Source organism: Plasmodium inui (assembly GCF_000524495.1).
Source record: "Plasmodium inui San Antonio 1 unplaced genomic scaffold supercont1.13, whole genome shotgun sequence".
In the NCBI taxonomy this organism is placed as follows: domain Eukaryota; phylum Apicomplexa; class Aconoidasida; order Haemosporida; family Plasmodiidae; genus Plasmodium; species Plasmodium inui.
This window is the reverse complement of record NW_008481847.1, coordinates 322946-340559: the sequence shown is the minus strand read 5'-3', so window position 1 is coordinate 340559 and position 17614 is coordinate 322946. Positions and strand designations below refer to the sequence as shown.

At 48.6% G+C, this 17614-nt stretch overlaps 7 protein-coding genes across 7 annotated transcripts in view; 4 read left to right on the top strand and 3 right to left on the bottom strand.

Moving 5' to 3' along the window:
- Nucleotides 1-426: 426 nt before the first annotated feature.
- On the top strand, nt 427-1354 carry C922_03269 (20S proteasome subunit alpha 2; the record flags this gene model as incomplete). The annotated part of the gene is made up of 2 exons (XM_008818861.1): nt 427-535; nt 756-1354. The coding sequence occupies 2 exons, from the start codon at nt 427-429 to the stop codon at nt 1352-1354; spliced, it is 708 nt and encodes a 235-aa protein (XP_008817083.1).
- A 988-nt stretch (nt 1355-2342) lies between these two features.
- Nucleotides 2343-2807, top strand: C922_03268 (hypothetical protein; the record flags this gene model as incomplete). The annotated part of the gene is made up of 2 exons (XM_008818860.1): nt 2343-2627; nt 2775-2807. The coding sequence occupies 2 exons, from the start codon at nt 2343-2345 to the stop codon at nt 2805-2807; spliced, it is 318 nt and encodes a 105-aa protein (XP_008817082.1).
- Nucleotides 2808-3416: 609 nt separating this feature from the next.
- On the bottom strand, nt 3417-4841 carry C922_03267 (hypothetical protein; the record flags this gene model as incomplete). Its single annotated transcript, XM_008818859.1, has 1 exon — nt 3417-4841. The coding sequence occupies one exon, from the start codon at nt 4839-4841 to the stop codon at nt 3417-3419; it is 1425 nt and encodes a 474-aa protein (XP_008817081.1).
- Nucleotides 4842-5453: 612 nt separating this feature from the next.
- Nucleotides 5454-9143, bottom strand: C922_03266 (hypothetical protein; the record flags this gene model as incomplete). The annotated part of the gene is made up of 1 exon (XM_008818858.1): nt 5454-9143. The coding sequence occupies one exon, from the start codon at nt 9141-9143 to the stop codon at nt 5454-5456; it is 3690 nt and encodes a 1229-aa protein (XP_008817080.1).
- Nucleotides 9144-10073: 930 nt separating this feature from the next.
- C922_03265 (hypothetical protein) lies at nt 10074-10593 on the top strand (the record flags this gene model as incomplete). The annotated part of the gene is made up of 2 exons (XM_008818857.1): nt 10074-10356; nt 10496-10593. 2 exons carry the CDS (start codon nt 10074-10076, stop codon nt 10591-10593), a joined length of 381 nt encoding a protein of 126 aa, XP_008817079.1.
- A 734-nt stretch (nt 10594-11327) lies between these two features.
- C922_03264 (hypothetical protein) lies at nt 11328-14678 on the bottom strand (the record flags this gene model as incomplete). The annotated part of the gene is made up of 1 exon (XM_008818856.1): nt 11328-14678. The coding sequence occupies one exon, from the start codon at nt 14676-14678 to the stop codon at nt 11328-11330; it is 3351 nt and encodes a 1116-aa protein (XP_008817078.1).
- A 393-nt stretch (nt 14679-15071) lies between these two features.
- C922_03263 (hypothetical protein) overlaps nt 15072-17614 on the top strand; it is a gene marked incomplete at both ends in the record, with an annotated part of 2898 nt that continues 355 nt past the window's right edge. The window contains 12 exons of the mRNA XM_008818855.1: nt 15072-15153; nt 15311-15503; nt 15649-15727; nt 15898-16003; nt 16076-16154; nt 16268-16336; nt 16492-16556; nt 16659-16728; nt 16889-16954; nt 17064-17165; nt 17310-17383; nt 17510-17577. Coding sequence (XP_008817077.1) covers nt 15072-15153; nt 15311-15503; nt 15649-15727; nt 15898-16003; nt 16076-16154; nt 16268-16336; nt 16492-16556; nt 16659-16728; nt 16889-16954; nt 17064-17165; nt 17310-17383; nt 17510-17577 — 1053 coding nt within the window. The remainder of the gene's footprint in view (nt 15154-15310; nt 15504-15648; nt 15728-15897; nt 16004-16075; nt 16155-16267; nt 16337-16491; nt 16557-16658; nt 16729-16888; nt 16955-17063; nt 17166-17309; nt 17384-17509; nt 17578-17614) is intronic.

The window sequence follows — 17614 nt, the reverse complement described above, 5'->3', positions numbered from 1 at the left end:
GCAAGCTAAATAAAACAAATCGAAGCGAAGCAAATGGGCTAAGGGCTCATTGGATAAGATGAAAAGGAAAAAGAAGAAAGAAAAAAGAAAAAAAAAAACTAGGAAAAAATAGAAAAAAATAGAAAAAAATAGAAAAAACTAAACAACTCCCTCCTGCGCTGGCATGGTTGAGGCTCACCCATAGGAAAAACGCGCTCCATCCATGTTCACGCGCAATCGCACATTTGTATGGCATTATAAGATGCTCATATGCATCCCTGCAGGTGAACACACAAGGGTAAAGTTCGCCACTGTTCGTATGCAAATTCTGTAGGCTCCCCCCTACATCCACTAAGAAGAGATGATAGCATAGTGTAGCGAAGTGAAGCACACCTCTATTTTTTATTTTTTATTTTCTTTTTCTTTCTTGTTGCCAAAGGGGGAAAGATGGCCGATGGGGAGTACAGCTTTTCCTTGACAACCTTTAGCCCCACGGGGAAGTTAGTTCAGATTGAATATGCCCTGAATAGGGTCTCCAGTAGTTCCCCTGCCTTAGGTAAGGATTCGGCGTGATGGAGAAAAGTGGGGCCATTTCGATGAATCGCTTATTCACATCTTCGTCCCCTGCTATTTTCCTCCTCCCCTTTTTGTCCGTTTACCCCCTTGGCTTACACTTATGTCCATTGGCATATGCATATATAACAGCGCTGCTATGAAGTCAGATGCTATACACTACGCTGCTATACTTGTTCATCCTTTCCACCCTCCCCCCCAAGGCATCAGAGCCAAGAATGGTGTCATAATCGCAACGGAGAAGAAGAGCCCAAATGAACTCATAGAAGAAAATAGCATATACAAAATCCAGCAGATCAGTGAGCACATTGGAATTGTATACGCAGGAATGCCTGGAGACTTCCGGGTGTTATTGAAGCGTGCCCGGAAGGAAGCAATCAGGTATTCCCTACAGTATGGAAATGAAATTCTGGTGAAAGAACTTGTTAAAGAAATAGCATCCATAGTGCAGGAGTTTACTCAGACGGGTGGGGTGAGACCATTTGGTTTGTCCCTGCTGATCTGCGGCATAGATGCCTATGGATACCACCTGTATCAAATTGATCCCTCCGGGTGTTACTTTAATTGGCTAGCTACGTGCATAGGAAAGGACTACCAGAATAATATTTCCTTTCTGGAGAAAAGATACAGCAGCGAAATAGAGGTGGAGGACGCCATACACACCGCCATCCTCACGCTCAAGGAGAGCTATGAGGGCGTCATGAACGAGAAGAACATCGAAATAGGCGTGGCCTGCAACGACAAGCCCTTTAAAATTCTGACCCCGAACGAGATTAAGGACTACCTCATCGAGATAGAATGAGCGGTGGGGCGGAGAGGGGCGGCGATGAGCAGAGGGCAGGCGATGAGCGGAGGCTGTGTAGCAGTGGGGGCAGCCTACCGGTGAAATTGCAGAAGCCTGGCGGGGGAACCCCCCTGGTGTACATTGTTTGAACACTGCCAAGGGAAGTTGCCCTCCCGTAGTGGCTGTGTACTTGCCCCGTTGTAGCCCCTTCGCTTCGTCCCCTTTCGCTGCTCTGAATTTCACCCCTCCCTTTCGTGCCTTTTTTTTAAAACCTCGCACCGTCGGAGAAGCATCAACGTATGATCTCCCCTTGGGTGACGAACAAAACGGCATGCCGCGCGAAACTATTTAAATAGCTATATATACTATGTGTATACCTAGGTGTGCATTTTTTTCCCACCACTGGGAAGTAGCCTTCTTCGTGGGAAGGGCTCCCAAAAGTGCTTGCTCATATCTTGGCGTGTTGAAGCAACGCGGCTGATGGGATGGTTGGCCCCATACGGGGATGTTCATTGGGTACATAATGAAATGTAAATTGTAATCGTTCCCATTTCTGTGCTTGTTCCGTACGTCACCCTCACGGCGCACGCCGAGCGCGTTTCGCCCTTTTACAATTACACCCCTAACTGACAAGGAAATTCTCCCGAAGTCGCCCCCCAAAAAAAAAAGTACACAGGGGGGATGAGCATCAAAAATAGAAAGGAGGCACTCTAATTGTCTGTTTTCAGAGCGTGACACTCTATATATAAAAAAAAAAAAAAAAAAAAACTCCACGTGCCCATGCCCCGGCGCAACTCGAGGTACGAACACCTTTCGAGTTTCCTAGCAAATTGGGCGAAGGCAACTTGCGGTTAGGATAGTAGCGAAGTGTGAAAAAAATGCCACAAGGAAGAAGTAGCTCTCCATGCATACGCTTTCACGCACATGCGGATGAAGCTCTTGATTATTTACGCGTGATTTGTCATCCTCCCCCCCCCATGAAAAAGAAACACACAGCTGACCAAAAATGAACTGCATACGGGCCATATTTTGTAAAGGCCGCCATGCGGTCAGGGGGAAAAGCACACCCTTCCTCATTAGCGGCAATTTTAACGTTGTTGGAAGGAGGAACATCAGCATGGGCATGAGGAAACTGAACAAGGATAGCCCCGGTGAACAAACAAACTATACGAGCAACCAACCAAAGGCAGTCCGCGTACCAATAATGCGGTTTTTCTATGGCGTCATCATTCTAATGGCAGTTGTCCCTATATGCCAGACCCTCTACGAGACGAATAAATATTACGACGAGGTAAGCTAGCCATTTGCATCACTCCGTTTTGCCCCTTCCCCCATTTGCTCCAATGCAACACTGTTCTATATATCTTCCTTCCTTCTTACGTCGCTCTTCCTTCCTCCTTCGCTTTTTCACCCCCTTTCCCACCCACCACCTACGCAGAACAAGCATTTGTACGAAAAGGGACAGTGTTAGTTAAATCTGAGAGGAAAGGCTTTCTCATGTTTCGCCCCTGTGGGCAGTCCAACCCTGAAGTCTAGGCATTTCTGTGTGCCATGGATCGGTACACCCGACCGGCAATTTTTTTTTTACCTCCCCCCCCCCTCACGTCATGTGTATGTCCCTTGTTCTATCACGCCTTTAATTTCATCTGTATGTTCCGGCGCGCATAACTTATAACTGCGAAGTTAGCTGTGCGTCCCCCGACGCGCGGAGTGACGACACTCAAACATGGATAACGTGCCCAATGGGGCAAAAAACAAAATGGAGCATGCAGAGGTGCACCGATGGGGCAGTTTACCAACGGGGCTGTGTAGCGAAGTCGGCGCGTTTGCCTTCAACGTAAAAAATGGGAGGAGTGCTCATGTAGCAACGGCGGAGAGCCCCTCGGTGGAAGCCAACCGCAGGGAGGACGAAAAAGGGGCAGCAAGGAAAGCAGCAGGGGAAAACAAAGACAGAAAGAGAGGGCAATAGTGACGACAAACGGGGTAGGAACAAACGGGGCAGGAACAAACGGGGCAGGAACAAACGGGGCACAAAATGGTGATGTACCCCAGGGAGGAAAGAGCCTCCCTTTTTTCCGCACTATAACATGCCCCTAAAGTTTAAGCCCACCTGGAAGTACTTCGTCCGGTCATTCAGGTGATGCAAAAGAGGAAAATTAAAAAAAACCTCCAAGGAGACATTCTTCTGTATGTATGTCATGAGTCCGATCCCAGTGGATGCTCTCATGTCTCTCTTTAGCTGATCAAAGGAAGAGAAAAAATGATTGCTCAGTCGTCCCACCTGCACATAAAAGAACAGAATGGGATTAACATTCTGTAGCTTTAAGATATATTTACATACGAATTCAAAGCTGGTGATGAAGTTGGCCCCCAGGTAATTATAACAGATTCGGTAATCTCCTCTTTTTCTATCAAACTTGTAACCGACGTCTGTGTCTCCAATGCTGCTATGTTCGAAGCCTCGAAACGTTAGGGAGGTGCCTATGCTTCCACTGAAGTGGAAGGCCCCTAGCTGGTACGGGTTGGTTTTATCAAATCGATGTTTCACCCCATTGGTAAAGCTTACATAGGTGAGAACATCCTCACGGAGCCTCTTCACAAAGAGGTAGTGCAACTGATTTTTAAAGGATTTCTCTTCGCAGAAGGGCAAGGAGAGTTCACTCTCCATTTGGTAGAGGTAGCCTGACGTGGGGTAGTTGGTTTGTTCCACAAGTTGGGATGGATTGGCACTTCCTCCCTCGATGTGTCGATCTGGTACCTCTTCAGTGGGGCGACCCCCCTGGTGCAGTGATTCCTTTGGCCACCCATAACCCAGTGCATCTCGCTTGTACACATGGCGTATACTATGCTTGACATATCTCCCTGGCAACTTTAGCATCGATTCAGAGGGAATATAATTTCGACTTATACGTTGAAAGAGGGTGTTGAAATTTACGTCCCAAATGAATGTGTGCCTTTCTCCCACGAGGAATGTTTTGAGAGAGTTACCCTTCACTAAGTAGGATCCATGTTGTGTGTTACTTACGCTGCTGAGGTTTCCCTCAAAAATGAGGTTAAGGTTAGCCAAGTTACTTATTTGGGGAAAAACAAATCGGAGAGCGAAATTGTTTGTGTAGAAGCTACTTATGTTACCTTTGAGTTGGACACTATTGATCGTTCTGAGAACATACGGCACGTTCATCTCTAACTCGGCTGTTACTTCTCCGCGGTTATTTACATTGGTCCCTACGACATAGTTGTTGCTTTGCTCTTTTAGTGTGTATTTCACCTCCACGTCTGTTTCGGTGAGGCTCCTCAGGTTGATTAGCGGAGCACCAGCGAATATGTTTAACCGATGGATTTTTTCGTTACATTTATTAATCTGAAGAAAAAGGTCCTCCAGGGTTGCACTTTTCTTGATATCTTCAAAGAGGAAGTTGAGCTTTTCTCCTTTCACCTTCTTCACCCCCTCCACGTGGACTTGGACGCTCGTGAGCTTCTTCCCAGAGAGGGAATTATCCTCCATTTTGTGAAGCTATATAGCGACACATGTGAGTGGGAAGCTGCCATGTAGATGCCTTGCTTAGCCATGCGGTTCACTGGTTGGGGTTCCACTTAAGGGAGAATGTTCCACCCCCCCCCGGCTGGGGCTGGCTGGCATAGCAACGCTACAGCGGTGTGACCCCCCCTTTTTTCCACTACTCCGCGATGGAGAACGCTGATCCAGGTGGAGCAATTTCGTTCTCTTCGGTTTTGTTAGGGGAGAACGCATAGCCCACTGGTTGCGGTGCACTCTCTTCAACTTCTCTTCCAGTTTTGTCTCCTTTTCTTTTTTGAGGGTCAGGCCCCCATATTCCGAGGAGAGGGGGGCCCTTCCACGTTTAGTTGCTCCCCCGTTACAATGGCAATCGCACAACATGCTGGGCATTCCCACGATTGGCGAGTTCACAAACGGGTGCGCAAAGTAGGATGCCTCCCTCAGATGGAAAACAAAATTGAAAAAAAAAAAAATAAATAAAAAAAAAAAAAAAATGAAACAAAACGAAACAAAATGTAGCACAAATATCGTCCGCGGATGAAACAACTAATTGAGGGAAGTCATCCCTGAGCAAACCACATCACATGGCATGATAAGCAGTCATCTACCATGAGCCTCTCCCTCCCCGCCTCCTCGCAAAATCAACACGTCGACGGAGTACATATATACGCTGTACGTGGACAACAGTGTGCAGTTTGCGTGGCGGACCTTCCGCTTAAGCACCGACGCGACTGTCTGGTAGATGTTGATTTCGCCTTCTGAGATGGAGGGGAGCAACCCAGTTGGAAGCCGATTCGGCGGCTCACTCGGTAGCTTACTGAGAAGCTTATTGGGCCGTTCACTCGTCGACCCAGTCGCATCCACGTGGGCGTAGCCCCGACCGCAGTAATTGGTCAGCTTCCTCCTGTTACTCACCCCGTTGTAAACGGATGTGTATCTCTCAAACGGGGTCAGGGGGCTGAATTTTAAAAAGAAGTACAAACATTGTAGTAGCCTTAGTGGGTAGCTAACCAAGTTGGTGGCATCCCACTGGGGTGAGTAGCAAAACGGGTTCAGTGAACCCAAGTGGAATATCATCAAGATGGTCATGTTAATCTGTCGGATGCTCGCCGAGTCGATCTTCCTCCTAACGATAGCTTCTATGTCGCTATATTGTTCATTACCATCTCTGTCACTGCTTCGGTTCATGCTTTCCCTTGGGGAGGTGCCTTCGTAGAGGAGCTGGCGCAGTGGGCGACGCAGGTTCAGCCGGTCAACCATGAAGCGAAGGGAGAAGAGCAGCAGGTAGGAGACCATCTTAGCGTATCTTTCACATGGCAAGCGCAGGTGTGTGTTTATGAAGGCCAGCGTATTCATGAGGATGCAGGCCGTCTGTGTGTTCAGCTTGCGGCCGCTGAGCAGAGCCGCGATGCTGGGATCGTCCGCTTGCGCCTCGTCAATATGTATGATGTTTTGGTCCGATTCGCGCTTGGAAGGGGTTCCACTCGGGGTTCTGCTCTGCGTGCCACTTCGGGATGTACTTCCCGATGCACTTTTAGCGGCACTTCGGCTTCTACCTTGCATCCCCGCGTGGATGCCCTCCAAGTACGCACACATAACGTACGCGCTGGCCCTGTAATCGGGGTCGTTCTTTATGAGGCTCCTAACGATATAAACTGCGTTGACGACGTCTTCCGTCTGTAGCTGCGCGCAGAGGGTGGACATCTTGTCGAGGGGGTTGCTCTGGCCGCATTGGTTGCCATGGTCGTCTTGCTCGCCTTGCCCGCTTTCGTCTCCTTTAGCAGCTACGTTTGTCTCGCCCATCTTCAGGTGTGCCGTTTTAAAGCTGTCCGATATGATCTCTCTTATGTACCGATCGGGGATCAGGCCGAACTTGCTCACGTAAAGAAGGTACATGGTAAGAGACCTTGAATCCATTTTAAATATCTTTCTCCGTATGTTTTTTACGCACTGTTCGTATATCTGCCGATCGTGTGTGTCCAATTTGCTCATCGTGGCAAGGATGCAGCAGGTGTGCTTTGCGCTCAGGTTGTCGATGATGCTCCTCTTATCGTTGATGCGCGCGTGGTGCTGTGGGATGGAGCGGCTTCCCACCTCCTTGATGTGATTTGCCACATCGTCGACCAGGTTCTCTACATTGTCGGTGTTGCCCCCATGCCCGCCAAGGACACGCCTGCTGTTAGCCCCTCCCCTCAGCATCTCTATCATCACATGAATGATCTCTCCAAAGTGGCCGCTCGGATCCCCCGTGCGATGGTCAGCCCTCCTGTTCCTTTCTATCAGTGAGAATGTCGCCATGCTGGTAAACATATTAATAAATTCCATATACTTCAGATCTTTGTCTGCCAAATGTTTCTTTGCATGCCTCCGAATCAGATTGTAGATCTCCTCATCGACGTAGCCGAATCGTGCATACGCACTTGTGATGTTCAGGAAGTCTAACTTATTTATTTCGTTTTTTTTTCTTAAAATGAGGTGAGAGAAGAGTGCAAAGAGGTTGGCATCCGCGTGGTTTAACTTGCTTAGATTGTTCAGTATGTTCGTCAGATGCTTCGTGAAGAAGCCCTCGAGGAAGGCGCTGCGCATGGGCGGTTTGAAGCTCATCGGTGTGCCTCTCTCCCGTGTGTCGTTAAGCGGTGCTCTGCTCTCTGGTGCGCCTTTCTCCGCCTTCCCGCGTGCCAGTTTGGTGCTGGCCACCCCCGTAAGGGAGAACTCGCGGCGCAGGCGTCCCTTCACAAGCTGCAAAACGAAGCGTGTCTTCTCCGTGCAGAGGTAATTATACGACTTAGTAACGATGGTAACCACGTTGGAAGTGCACTGGTTGGATAAGCCATTTATCACTTCCCTCCTAGCCAGTCTCCCCAAAGCAGCATTAAACATCTTCACATTAACAATATCCACGTTGACGAAGTTGTTAAGGATGATTACAAGTGCCTTCACACTTATCCCATCGATGTTGGCACAAACATACTCAGCGATGGTGTCGTAGAGTACCCTGTCTCGGTACACAAACGACGAATACGAGTGCGTTACGCTGCTCACAAAGATGTCGGAGCATTTGTTCTTGTCCTGCTTAAGTTTTAAAATGACAACTATCTTTAGCATATCCAAGAGGGCCTTGTTCTTTACGCACGACTTGGTGCATGCGTTTAGGATTAGTGCGATGCTCTGCTCGCTTATGTGGTTAATTTTTTTTACACTGCTGATTAGTTTATCGATCAGCGCGCTGGCCGTCTGGTTGTCTGGGTTGCTCCGGAGATGGTTGCACACGACATGGTTCCTCCGGACATGGCTGCTTTCGACATCGTTCCTTCCGACATTGTTGCTCCCCACATGACTGGCTTCTTCCCCATGTGGGGCCTCCGCGGGGGTGGCCCCACTTGTCCAGTTCCCATTTGGCTGCTCCTCGCCCGTTTGGCTTCCCCTTGTCAGCATTACCCGAATGAGCACGCTGATGTCCCTCTCCGTGAGATTCCCACTCATTCGATCGTAATTTTTGTAAACGCTCTGGAGGGCCTGCCCTATGGGGTCGCCACGACCACTGTGACTACTAGGAGCAGCGGCCACACCGAAAATGCCAATCGCTTTAATCGTGTTCACCACATGTCGGTTCATTTCAAATTCGCTGATTATTTTTTCCGACGCGACTTTTAAGATTTCTTCGTTCCTCATGTTCACTTTCGCCAGTGCGTTCAGGACAAGGCACAACTCTTCCATGTTGAAATGGTACAGTATTTTGTCTTTCGTGCGCGTGTCTTCAGAGTGGAGGTCATTCCTTTGCGCTTCACCATCGAGGTTGCTTCCCTGTGTTCCCTCATTTGGGTTAAGTCTATTGATGTTTCGTGGATGCCCTTCTTGTGGGACTCCTCGGGTGAGTGCTACTTTGTCCCTCCGTGGTGCAGAAGTGGTTTCTTCGCAGCCGGGATTGGAAGCGCCGCTAACAGTCCGTTCGTTGGTGTGGAAGCTGACACTTTCACCGATGCCGCCGCTCACACCTTCGCTGATGTGGCCGCTGATGTGGTCGCTGATGTGGCCATTGATGTCCCCTCCCCGCCTCGCCCGGAGGCACTTGAACTTGTCCACCACCCGAACATCTGTTGTGGTGATTATCCGACAGACGTTGTCCCAAAAGGCTCTGTCCTCGAAATGTACCTTTGACAGCTTATTCAGGCATAGAGATATTTCTTGTGTATCTAGCAGGTGCATATTCTGGAGTAACTTCTTACTCAGATGCACCACGTCAGCTCTGTCCTGGCACTTGTTGATCCCTTTTAGGAAATACGTAAACATGCTTTTTCCTGACGATTTTTTTCCTCTTGGTTTGTCTCCCCTTTGTTTGTTTTCTCGATGGAGCCGTTTGACCCGGTTTCCTTTCGTTAACTACTCCCTTTGTATAGCTTCCTACTGACTTGCCACTTTTTCACATGATCATCCCCTCTTTGTCACGCTCACCCACAATGTGTATTTCTTCGCAGATTCTATTGCCTTTTTTTCCCCACAACATGTAGGTGGCAAATTCAGCTCGAAAGGGGAGGGGCAAGGTTGAAAACCCCTTTTGGCCCATCTGGGCAGGAGTTGCACCCGAGATTGCCGCGTCACCGCGTTAGCAGTGGGATTGGAATTGCGATTGGAAGTGCGATTGGAAGTGGCATTATAAATGTCATTAGGAAAGGGATTACCACAGGCATTGCCGCTTATAATTTGCAGTGGGGGGTCCATCTCTGGGTCGCACAGTCCACCGGAGAGGAATTTCGTCGCATTTTACTGTGCCGCCCTGTGTTATGTTGCCTTTTTTTTTGGGATTTTTTTGTGATTTTTTTTTTTTCCAACTTGAGGTATTCCCAAGGAGAGCGCACCCTAAGTGGATGCCGACAGGGCTCGAAGAGGTATCATTACAACGGGTAGGACCAGCACGGATAGTATCCACTCGAGTAGTACCCACACGAGTAACTTCCGCCACGCATGACCGTACCGACCTCTACCCTTTCCAAACATAGCAATGCAACGGAGGGTTGCCAACCCGCGCGGGCCCATGGAGAACGACAAATGCTTCAAATGCTTCGGCCTCTGTCTGCGCGCCATCCATTTTAGGAGCGCCCGCGAGTGGAAGCAATTCATGAACCCCAAAATGTAGGTGACAGAGGGGGGATGTGCTAAGGGCCCACAGTCTCCTGAGGCGGGTCTGCCCCCACACAGTACGATGCAGTACCATGCAGTACCATGCACTACCACAAAGTCCCACACACTACCTCCCACTACTATGCACCCCCACGCAGAGACGGCACGAGGATAAAAAAGATTCGCAATGTAAGCGAGAACGACATGCTGCACAAGCACAGGGTGCTAAAATACCCCTATTTCAAGATGAAGAAAATTGGACAATACAAGAAGGTAGAGACAAGTAACAGCCACCTCTTCAATCGAGACGTCGAAGTCGTATATGACTATCGCTATGCTGACACGTTTGTGAAACTCAAGGACATCATTTCGGACAATCTGGAAGGTAACCCCCTTTTTTGTCTACTTGGTAGTGTCTCATTGGGGGAGAGGACTCCTCCACGAAATTGTGTACCTATGTTTGTCCCTCTTCAGGCCTCTCCACCACTGCTACTCCATCCTCACCGCCACTGCACCCCCATCAGGAATAACCATCCGGGAGAGATGCACTGATGACGCATCCTTCGAAGTTTATGATTGCCTACGTAACATAACCCTCATCAAAAAAAAAAACCAAGGTTAGCCAAGGCATTAAAAAGGGGAAAAAAAAAAAAAAAGACAACACAACGCAATGAAGTACCAAGCAATGCAACAAAACGAAACACAACGAAATGTGTTACGGTTTGCTGAAGTAGGCAGATTAAAAATTAAAACATCAATAGGGTATCAGGACAGACGAGACGCATCTTGTGAAAGGCGCAACTCGCTGTGGAGGAAGAACCCTACTGACAAACAAACCGATAAGCAGTCTTGCGAATCGTAGAAATAGAAAAAGACCACGTGGTGTGATTAGCACGTGGGTCTGATTAGCACGTGGGTGTGATTAGCACATGGGTGCGATCAAAACATGGGTGCGATTCACACCTGTGGAAGGGTGAAGAGGGATCACCAGCCAGTGAACCCTTCTTCACCTAATCAGTGCGACTTCCCACGTGAAAGTAAAAATCCGTTCTTCCCCCTCTTCCACGGTCTGTAGAGTTAGAAGCTGAAGGGCTCTTTCGCGAGATGGTGCAAAGGATGCAGCAAGACGTATAATTCTGGGGGGGAACGAGGAGAAGCAACATGAGGACATACAGCGTACTTCCCCCACACACCTTACCCTTGACCTCTACCCCTACCCTTTTAAGTACAATTTTGTATGAGCTCTTTTGCGAAGGTGAACAGAAAAAGTAGCGACACGCTTCTATGGGGGGTCTTCTACTTTGTCTGCGTGTTTTCACCTTTTCTTTATCACGCTGCCTCCAGTTTGATTATACTTTACTTTTTTTCTGCTCCCACTTTGCTCGCCTTCGACTTGGACGTCAACTTGGACTTCAACTTCGACTGCGACTTCAACTTTGTAACGACCCTTTGGACCTTTTGATCCCGTTTTTTCATTTTCCGGATCTTCATTAGATGCGCCTTCTGCTTCATCTCGTCGATTTTTTTCAGCGTCCTTCTTCTGAAGGCCAACCACTTCTCCTCGCTCTTGGAGAGCTTCTTCTTGCGAACTCTTTTCCGGTAGGGGACGAAGACGTCGCTGTGATTTGTTTTTCCCGTCAGGTTGCTTTTCTTCCCCTCTCTGGTCGTTTCGCGGCTTCTATCTCTCCCGCGTTTCTTAGACATCATATAAAGCATCATATTGTCTTCCTCGTTAACAATCGAGTGGAAGAGCTTCTTCAGAGCCACTGCCTTCGGGGCTTGTTCGGCAAAGTGGTAAATGGTCACGTCGCTCTGTGCGCTTCCCTGGCTGTCTCGGTCGGTGGGGCTGCCATGATCGCCGTGTACGTGACCCCTGCCAACTTCGCCACCGCTTCTTTCGTCGCTCCGTTCGCCGCTTCTCTCCCCGCTGATCCTGTCCCCCCGCTCGGACAACCCGCCGCACACCTTGCGCAGCTCCAGTGTGCTCGCCAGCTCGTCCATCAAAACGAAGCATACACTGCGGAAGTTACCCCCCTTCTCCAAGTACCTCTTTATATTCTTTACCGCGCTAACAATTTGTTCATATTCTAATCCCTCCACTGCACACTTCATCCGAATCATATTCCTCTCCTCCTCGTCCGCACACACGATCACCCGCCTCTTATTTTTATCCTCCTCTTTTAGTATAACCATCAGAAGCTCCATTTTCTCTTCAAAGTTTTTTGGGAACAGATTTTCAAACTTGTGTTTACTCTTGGTACTACCCCGTGTGTGCAGTTGGATTCGGAGCTTCTCCGCTGCGCCGTTGTTCTTCTTGTTGATTTTTGTCTTCTTTCCTCTAGGGGGCGTTTCATCCTCCGTCAACTCGCCTCCGAAGTTGTCTCCCTCGAAGTTGTCTCCTCCGAAGTTGTCTCCTTCGAAGTTGTCTCCTCCGAAGTTGTCTCCTCCGAAGAGGTCTTCCCCAGAATCGTCTCCCAGATCGTCACCAAGCTGTGCACCATCGTCTCCCAACTCTTCCCCTAATTCTTCCCTGAAATCTTCTTCCACCTCCTCACCAGCCTCTGGATCGGTCTCTTCAACGTCTCCCACCCCTTCATGAACCTCCCTTCCTACTTCCCCCGGTAAGGCATCCACGACGGGCTGGCCCTCCTGCCGGAAATGTGCCGAAGAAATCTCCTTCTCCAAAATAAAATCGTTAATTTCAAAGAGGACCGAATCTTGTTTTTGCGTCACGTCGAAGTATTTGAGAACGTCCTGGTCGATCTTGGACAACCCCTGCGGGTTTGCCTGGCTGCTTTTCTCTCCACTATCTTCCCTCTTCGCTATATTCCCTTGATTCATTTTTTTCCGTTCGAGTGCCTTTCTGTACGTTATGTACTTTTTCAAATTTGAGAGGGAGAAATCGGACAAGTCCACTTTTTTGTCAACGTATTCTGCTTCGCTCCCCCTGCTACTTCGTACGTCTGTGCTACTTCGTATGTCCCTGACTGTAATGCCGTCTTCCGTGGTGTCACTCATCTGAGGGATTTCTTCTGATGTGTGGCTTCGGTTAGCGCCGTCCTTCTGGGTTCCTTCGTGGGTAAGGCCATTCTCCCTACACGGCCTCAAACGAATGACCACATTGACGTCGTGCGAATCGAGGAGCCTGTTCATGCGCTTGACTAGGTTGCTACAATTCTTCAGGTTCATCGTGCCGGGTCCACACCACTTTTTTATTACCTCCTGTAGGCGCTCTTCCTCCACTTCGTGCATATCCATGCGGATTAGGCTTTCCCCGATTTGGAGGACATTTTTTTTTTTTTTTTTTTTTTTTTTTTTTTTCTTGGCTTGCTTGTCCGAGTCTTCCTTATGAATAAATACATCTTTGTCCAAAATTTCGTTAATGATGCCTTTCAGCTGATCGTCGCCGAGCTTCCCGCTTTTCTTCTCCTTCTGTTTGTCGGTGTACTTCTTAAGGAGTGCCTCATAGTTCTGCTCTAACTTCCGCAGATGCTCGTACCTGATTTGGGTTTCCCTCCCGCGGACGCCGTCACCCTCGCTTGACGGAGCAAAGATGCGACTGGCCATTTCACCACTGCTGTTTTTTCGGGCCAAGTACTCCGACTGCAGAATCGTCAAATAGTCCAAGTCAAGCAAGCCGTCTCGCATGCAGTTGAGGAAGATCTCTTTTACCTGCTCCGCTGTGTACTCTTTCAACCGTCTCAACGAGCACAGGTAATTGGCATCCTTGTATCTGATCAGTCTAATTACATATATCATAAAATGGGTATCCAGATTTAGGTCACTCAAACTGTAGTTCTGCCACTTCTCCGTCAAGTTAGACTTTTTCAGGTAGGTCAGAATTTCTTCTCGCTTGCTTCTTTTTCCCATGCAGCAGAAGAGGCCGCTCACCGAGTCGACTAGCCGGGTGAAGTACAGGCAGAAGGATTTGTACTTCTCATCTTTCTGCAGCAGCTTGGTTATTTTTCTCTTCCCGGTGTTGCCGCTGTTGCCACTCCCCTTGAGGATCTGCTCCGCGTCGTTATCCACTACAGCCTGCTCGTCAGACCCCCCCTTTCCCTGCTCGTCAGCCCCCTCCTTTGCCTGCTGGTCATCCCCCTGGTCAGCCTCCTCGTTGCACTTATCGTTAAAGGTGAAGAAGCTGAGTAGGTTCACCACCTCGCTGACGTACACAGAGACTTCCAATACACCTTTCGCGTAATACTCGGTTGCTTTGAAGAGGTACGCAGCGGTGTTCACGTCTAGGCACTCTTTCAACTCTCGCTTGATGTAGGACCTTACCGATTCGTATTTGGAAGGATTATATAGATACTTTTGTTTCTTAATAAGTTTTACCTTTTTGTATATATGGTATAGATAGAGGTGGTAGTAATCGTCTTCCTTTTGCGCATTTAGAAATTTTCTTCTTTTCGGATGGGGAGTTTTTTCCTCTCTGGAGAGTACCTGACCTAGGGAGTCACCCTGCATAAGGTCATTCGAGCTGTTGTCCGTATGTATGGCTCCCTGTTGGAGCGTCCCCCCATTGTCACACACGTAATCTTCCCTCCATCTGGTTACGAACTTCCTCCCAACACCCCGACCCTTAACTTCTCTGCCCCAGATGCAGTTGCCCCTCGTGAACCCTAATAAACCACTCTTCTCCTTAACGAGGAAGCAAAAGGAAGACGTTAACAGTGCGACAGAAACAATGAGTAAGCTCCCCTTCATTAAAAAGAAGTGCCGTCCTTAGTACCACGTTGCATTCATTTCGTTTGTTTAGAAAAAATGGTAACAGGAGGGGGGGGGGGAGAAAAAAAAAGAAAAAAAAAGTCACGCACTATTATACACCCATGTGAGGATCTGGCGCGATTGTAAAAAAAAAGAAAAAAAACGCGCAGGTAAAATGAGAAAAAAGAAAAAAGAAAAATGGTCCCACCCCCGGGGGGTTACTACCACATGGAGAAAGCAAACTTGCAGCGGAGTAGAGACAGAAGCACAACTGTGTAAATCCCTCGTGAAGTTTCCAGATCGGACCTCACCTTCCAGAGGAGTAGCACTCCATTTCCGAAATAACTCTGTGCTGCCCCTTCACCAGCGCGAACACTGCCCCACACAAGGAGAATGATTAAAAGGAAATACAATTTGAAGTACTGTTGTGATGACATCTGCGTGTTCCCTAGTAGCACTTGGCTTAGCGGCAGCTGTTAGGCAGGCAAAAAGAAAAAAAAAGAAAATTGCAAAACAGGAAAATTTAAACGGGTACACCCCGAACGTGAGCCGTGTTTAACTCTGCATGGAATGCCTCTACACACAATCTTTTTTTCTTTCTTTCTTTTTTTTTTTTTTTCCTCACTCCGAAGGGGAAAAATTCAGCCCCAGTTTCGGCTTAACGGCCATTTCGACCTACCAGCTAAAGGTCCCCGATGAGGATCACAGAAAAGATGATGGAGACCCCTCGATAGGGACGCACCATGGGGAACAGAAAAAAAAGGGGAAGGTGTTCCTGTACCGACTAGAGGAAGACACCACTGAGGATGGAGACAGATCCGAAATGTGAGCACTGAGAGTGGTAAAATAAAGCGTGTCTGTGGAGCTGGCGCGGGACCATTCGCCGATATGTTGTCTTCCGCACATGGCTCGTTCGTCCTTCTACCGAGCTACCCATTCAGCCGGTCCCCATGTCATTGCCTTTTTAAAGGAGCCCCCTCTTGAAGTACCACAGTGACATAAACTTCCGCAGCGGCGTCCTCCAGTCGAGCTATTTATTCACCCACGACGTAAGTGCAAGGCACTTCGTGGTTTCGATTGACATGACCGTTTTAATCCGACCAACCGCACTTTTCCTTTGCACAGGTTTTAATTTAGATCATCCTAATTTACACTGTCCTATTTTTTTCCCTTTTTTTCACCTCTTCCCATGTTGGGTTTTCCCAAAATCCATTCGCAGAGCCTCTTGCTGGGCAGCGTTTGCGTTAACGGTTTTCACTTGGCTCACATGAAGGACGGAAGTCACCACCTTCTTTTCGCAACGCCAGATGGAAGGAACAATTCGGGTTAGAGACACAATCCATGGAAGGAGCCAAGCGATGCAATGAGCGGACACTGATTGGAACGCCTTACTGGAGGGATGATCCACACCATTCACATTTTACAATGCACTCCTTTTTTAGGTCTTTCCTTTGATGCCTTTGATGCATCCCCCGAGTAATAACCACGTGGAGAGAAAAAGCGGACAATGGAAGGAGGTAGAAAAATGCCTCAACAGGAACAGCCACAGTGTGTCCTTCACAATTATTCCTATTACGCTTCCTCTGTAGCAAAGTCTTCGTTACGTTTAGCAATGGGGACGTGTGCCTGCTCGTTGATGGAAAGGCCACCCAATTATGGTAAGTGTGTGGTGAGACTTGAGTGAATGCAAATATATCTTCTGTTCAGATGTCGGGGAAGCTGTCAGCTCGCAGGAGACTCCACCCGTTGGTTATCAGCCCACATACACCGCTTCACAAATGTATGAACAAATAAAACTTCCTCCCCCTCGCAGGAAGGCCCATGAGTACCACGTGTGGACGTGCACATTTAACGGAAGTGAAAACGTAGTGACAACAGGTTGGACGTGTCTTCCTCTGTACAACCACCAATTAGTAGGGGATTACCCGGCCAGTAATGTAACTAGACGTTTTTTTTCTTCTTTTTTCCTCCACATGACAGGGTCTGACGATTGCTCCTTTGCAATTTGGGACCTCAGAACGACAACAGCACCGTCAGAAAGGAATATAAGGTAGCACACTCTTCACATTTGCCCATCAAAATGGGGGAGGAAAAAAAAAGGCCCAGATGCCTTCTCCTTCTGATCGTGTACAGGACGGGTTACTATGTCCGTGTGTGCATCTTCATCTGTGTAAAGTTTTATCTTTTTTTTTCGCTACTCCCTTTTGTAGGTCCCACTCGCAGGGCGTCACGGCAGTCAAATTCGACAGCTTCCGTCAGCAGCTGTACACGGCATCGTAGGAAGCACGCGGAGATAAACGCACGACCTGTGCGTCCGTCACATGAATGCGCGTGTGCACTTATCTGCATGTACTTACTTTACCTGTGAGCTTCCCTCGCCCGCAGGTACGACAACAAGATTCGCATCTTCGACGCGCGAAACGTGCAAGACCCCCTCCGAACAGTTGACGTGAAGTCCAGCATATGGCGCCTTAAGTTTTTGTACAAGTAGGCGGGGCGCAGCAGAGCAGTGGCGTGGCTTGTGGTGGTGTACTGCTGCGAAATGGAACGGATTAATCACTTTGCCACGCCATCACTTTGACGCTCCACCCCCTTTCTGCTTCACTCCCTTTCCGCTTCACCCCCATGCAGAGGCACGGACGTGAACGAACTCCTAGTTGCGGCCTGCGACGGTGGGGCTCAGCTATTCAAGAAGATCAACGACGGTGCGGACGGAGAAAGCACACATGTCTGTGTGTGTTCTGATGTGTGTACGGCTGCGTGTAGGTGTTTCCACATTGCCGCATATCGTGTGAGCTGACTCAAGCTTGTGCCCTTGCCCCCCTTTACAGAATTCATTTTTGATAAGGGAATCCGCAATGGTAACGAACTGACCTACGGAATTGACGCCATTGACCTTGTCGATCTGGGAAAGGAAAAAAAAAAAATTTACCTTT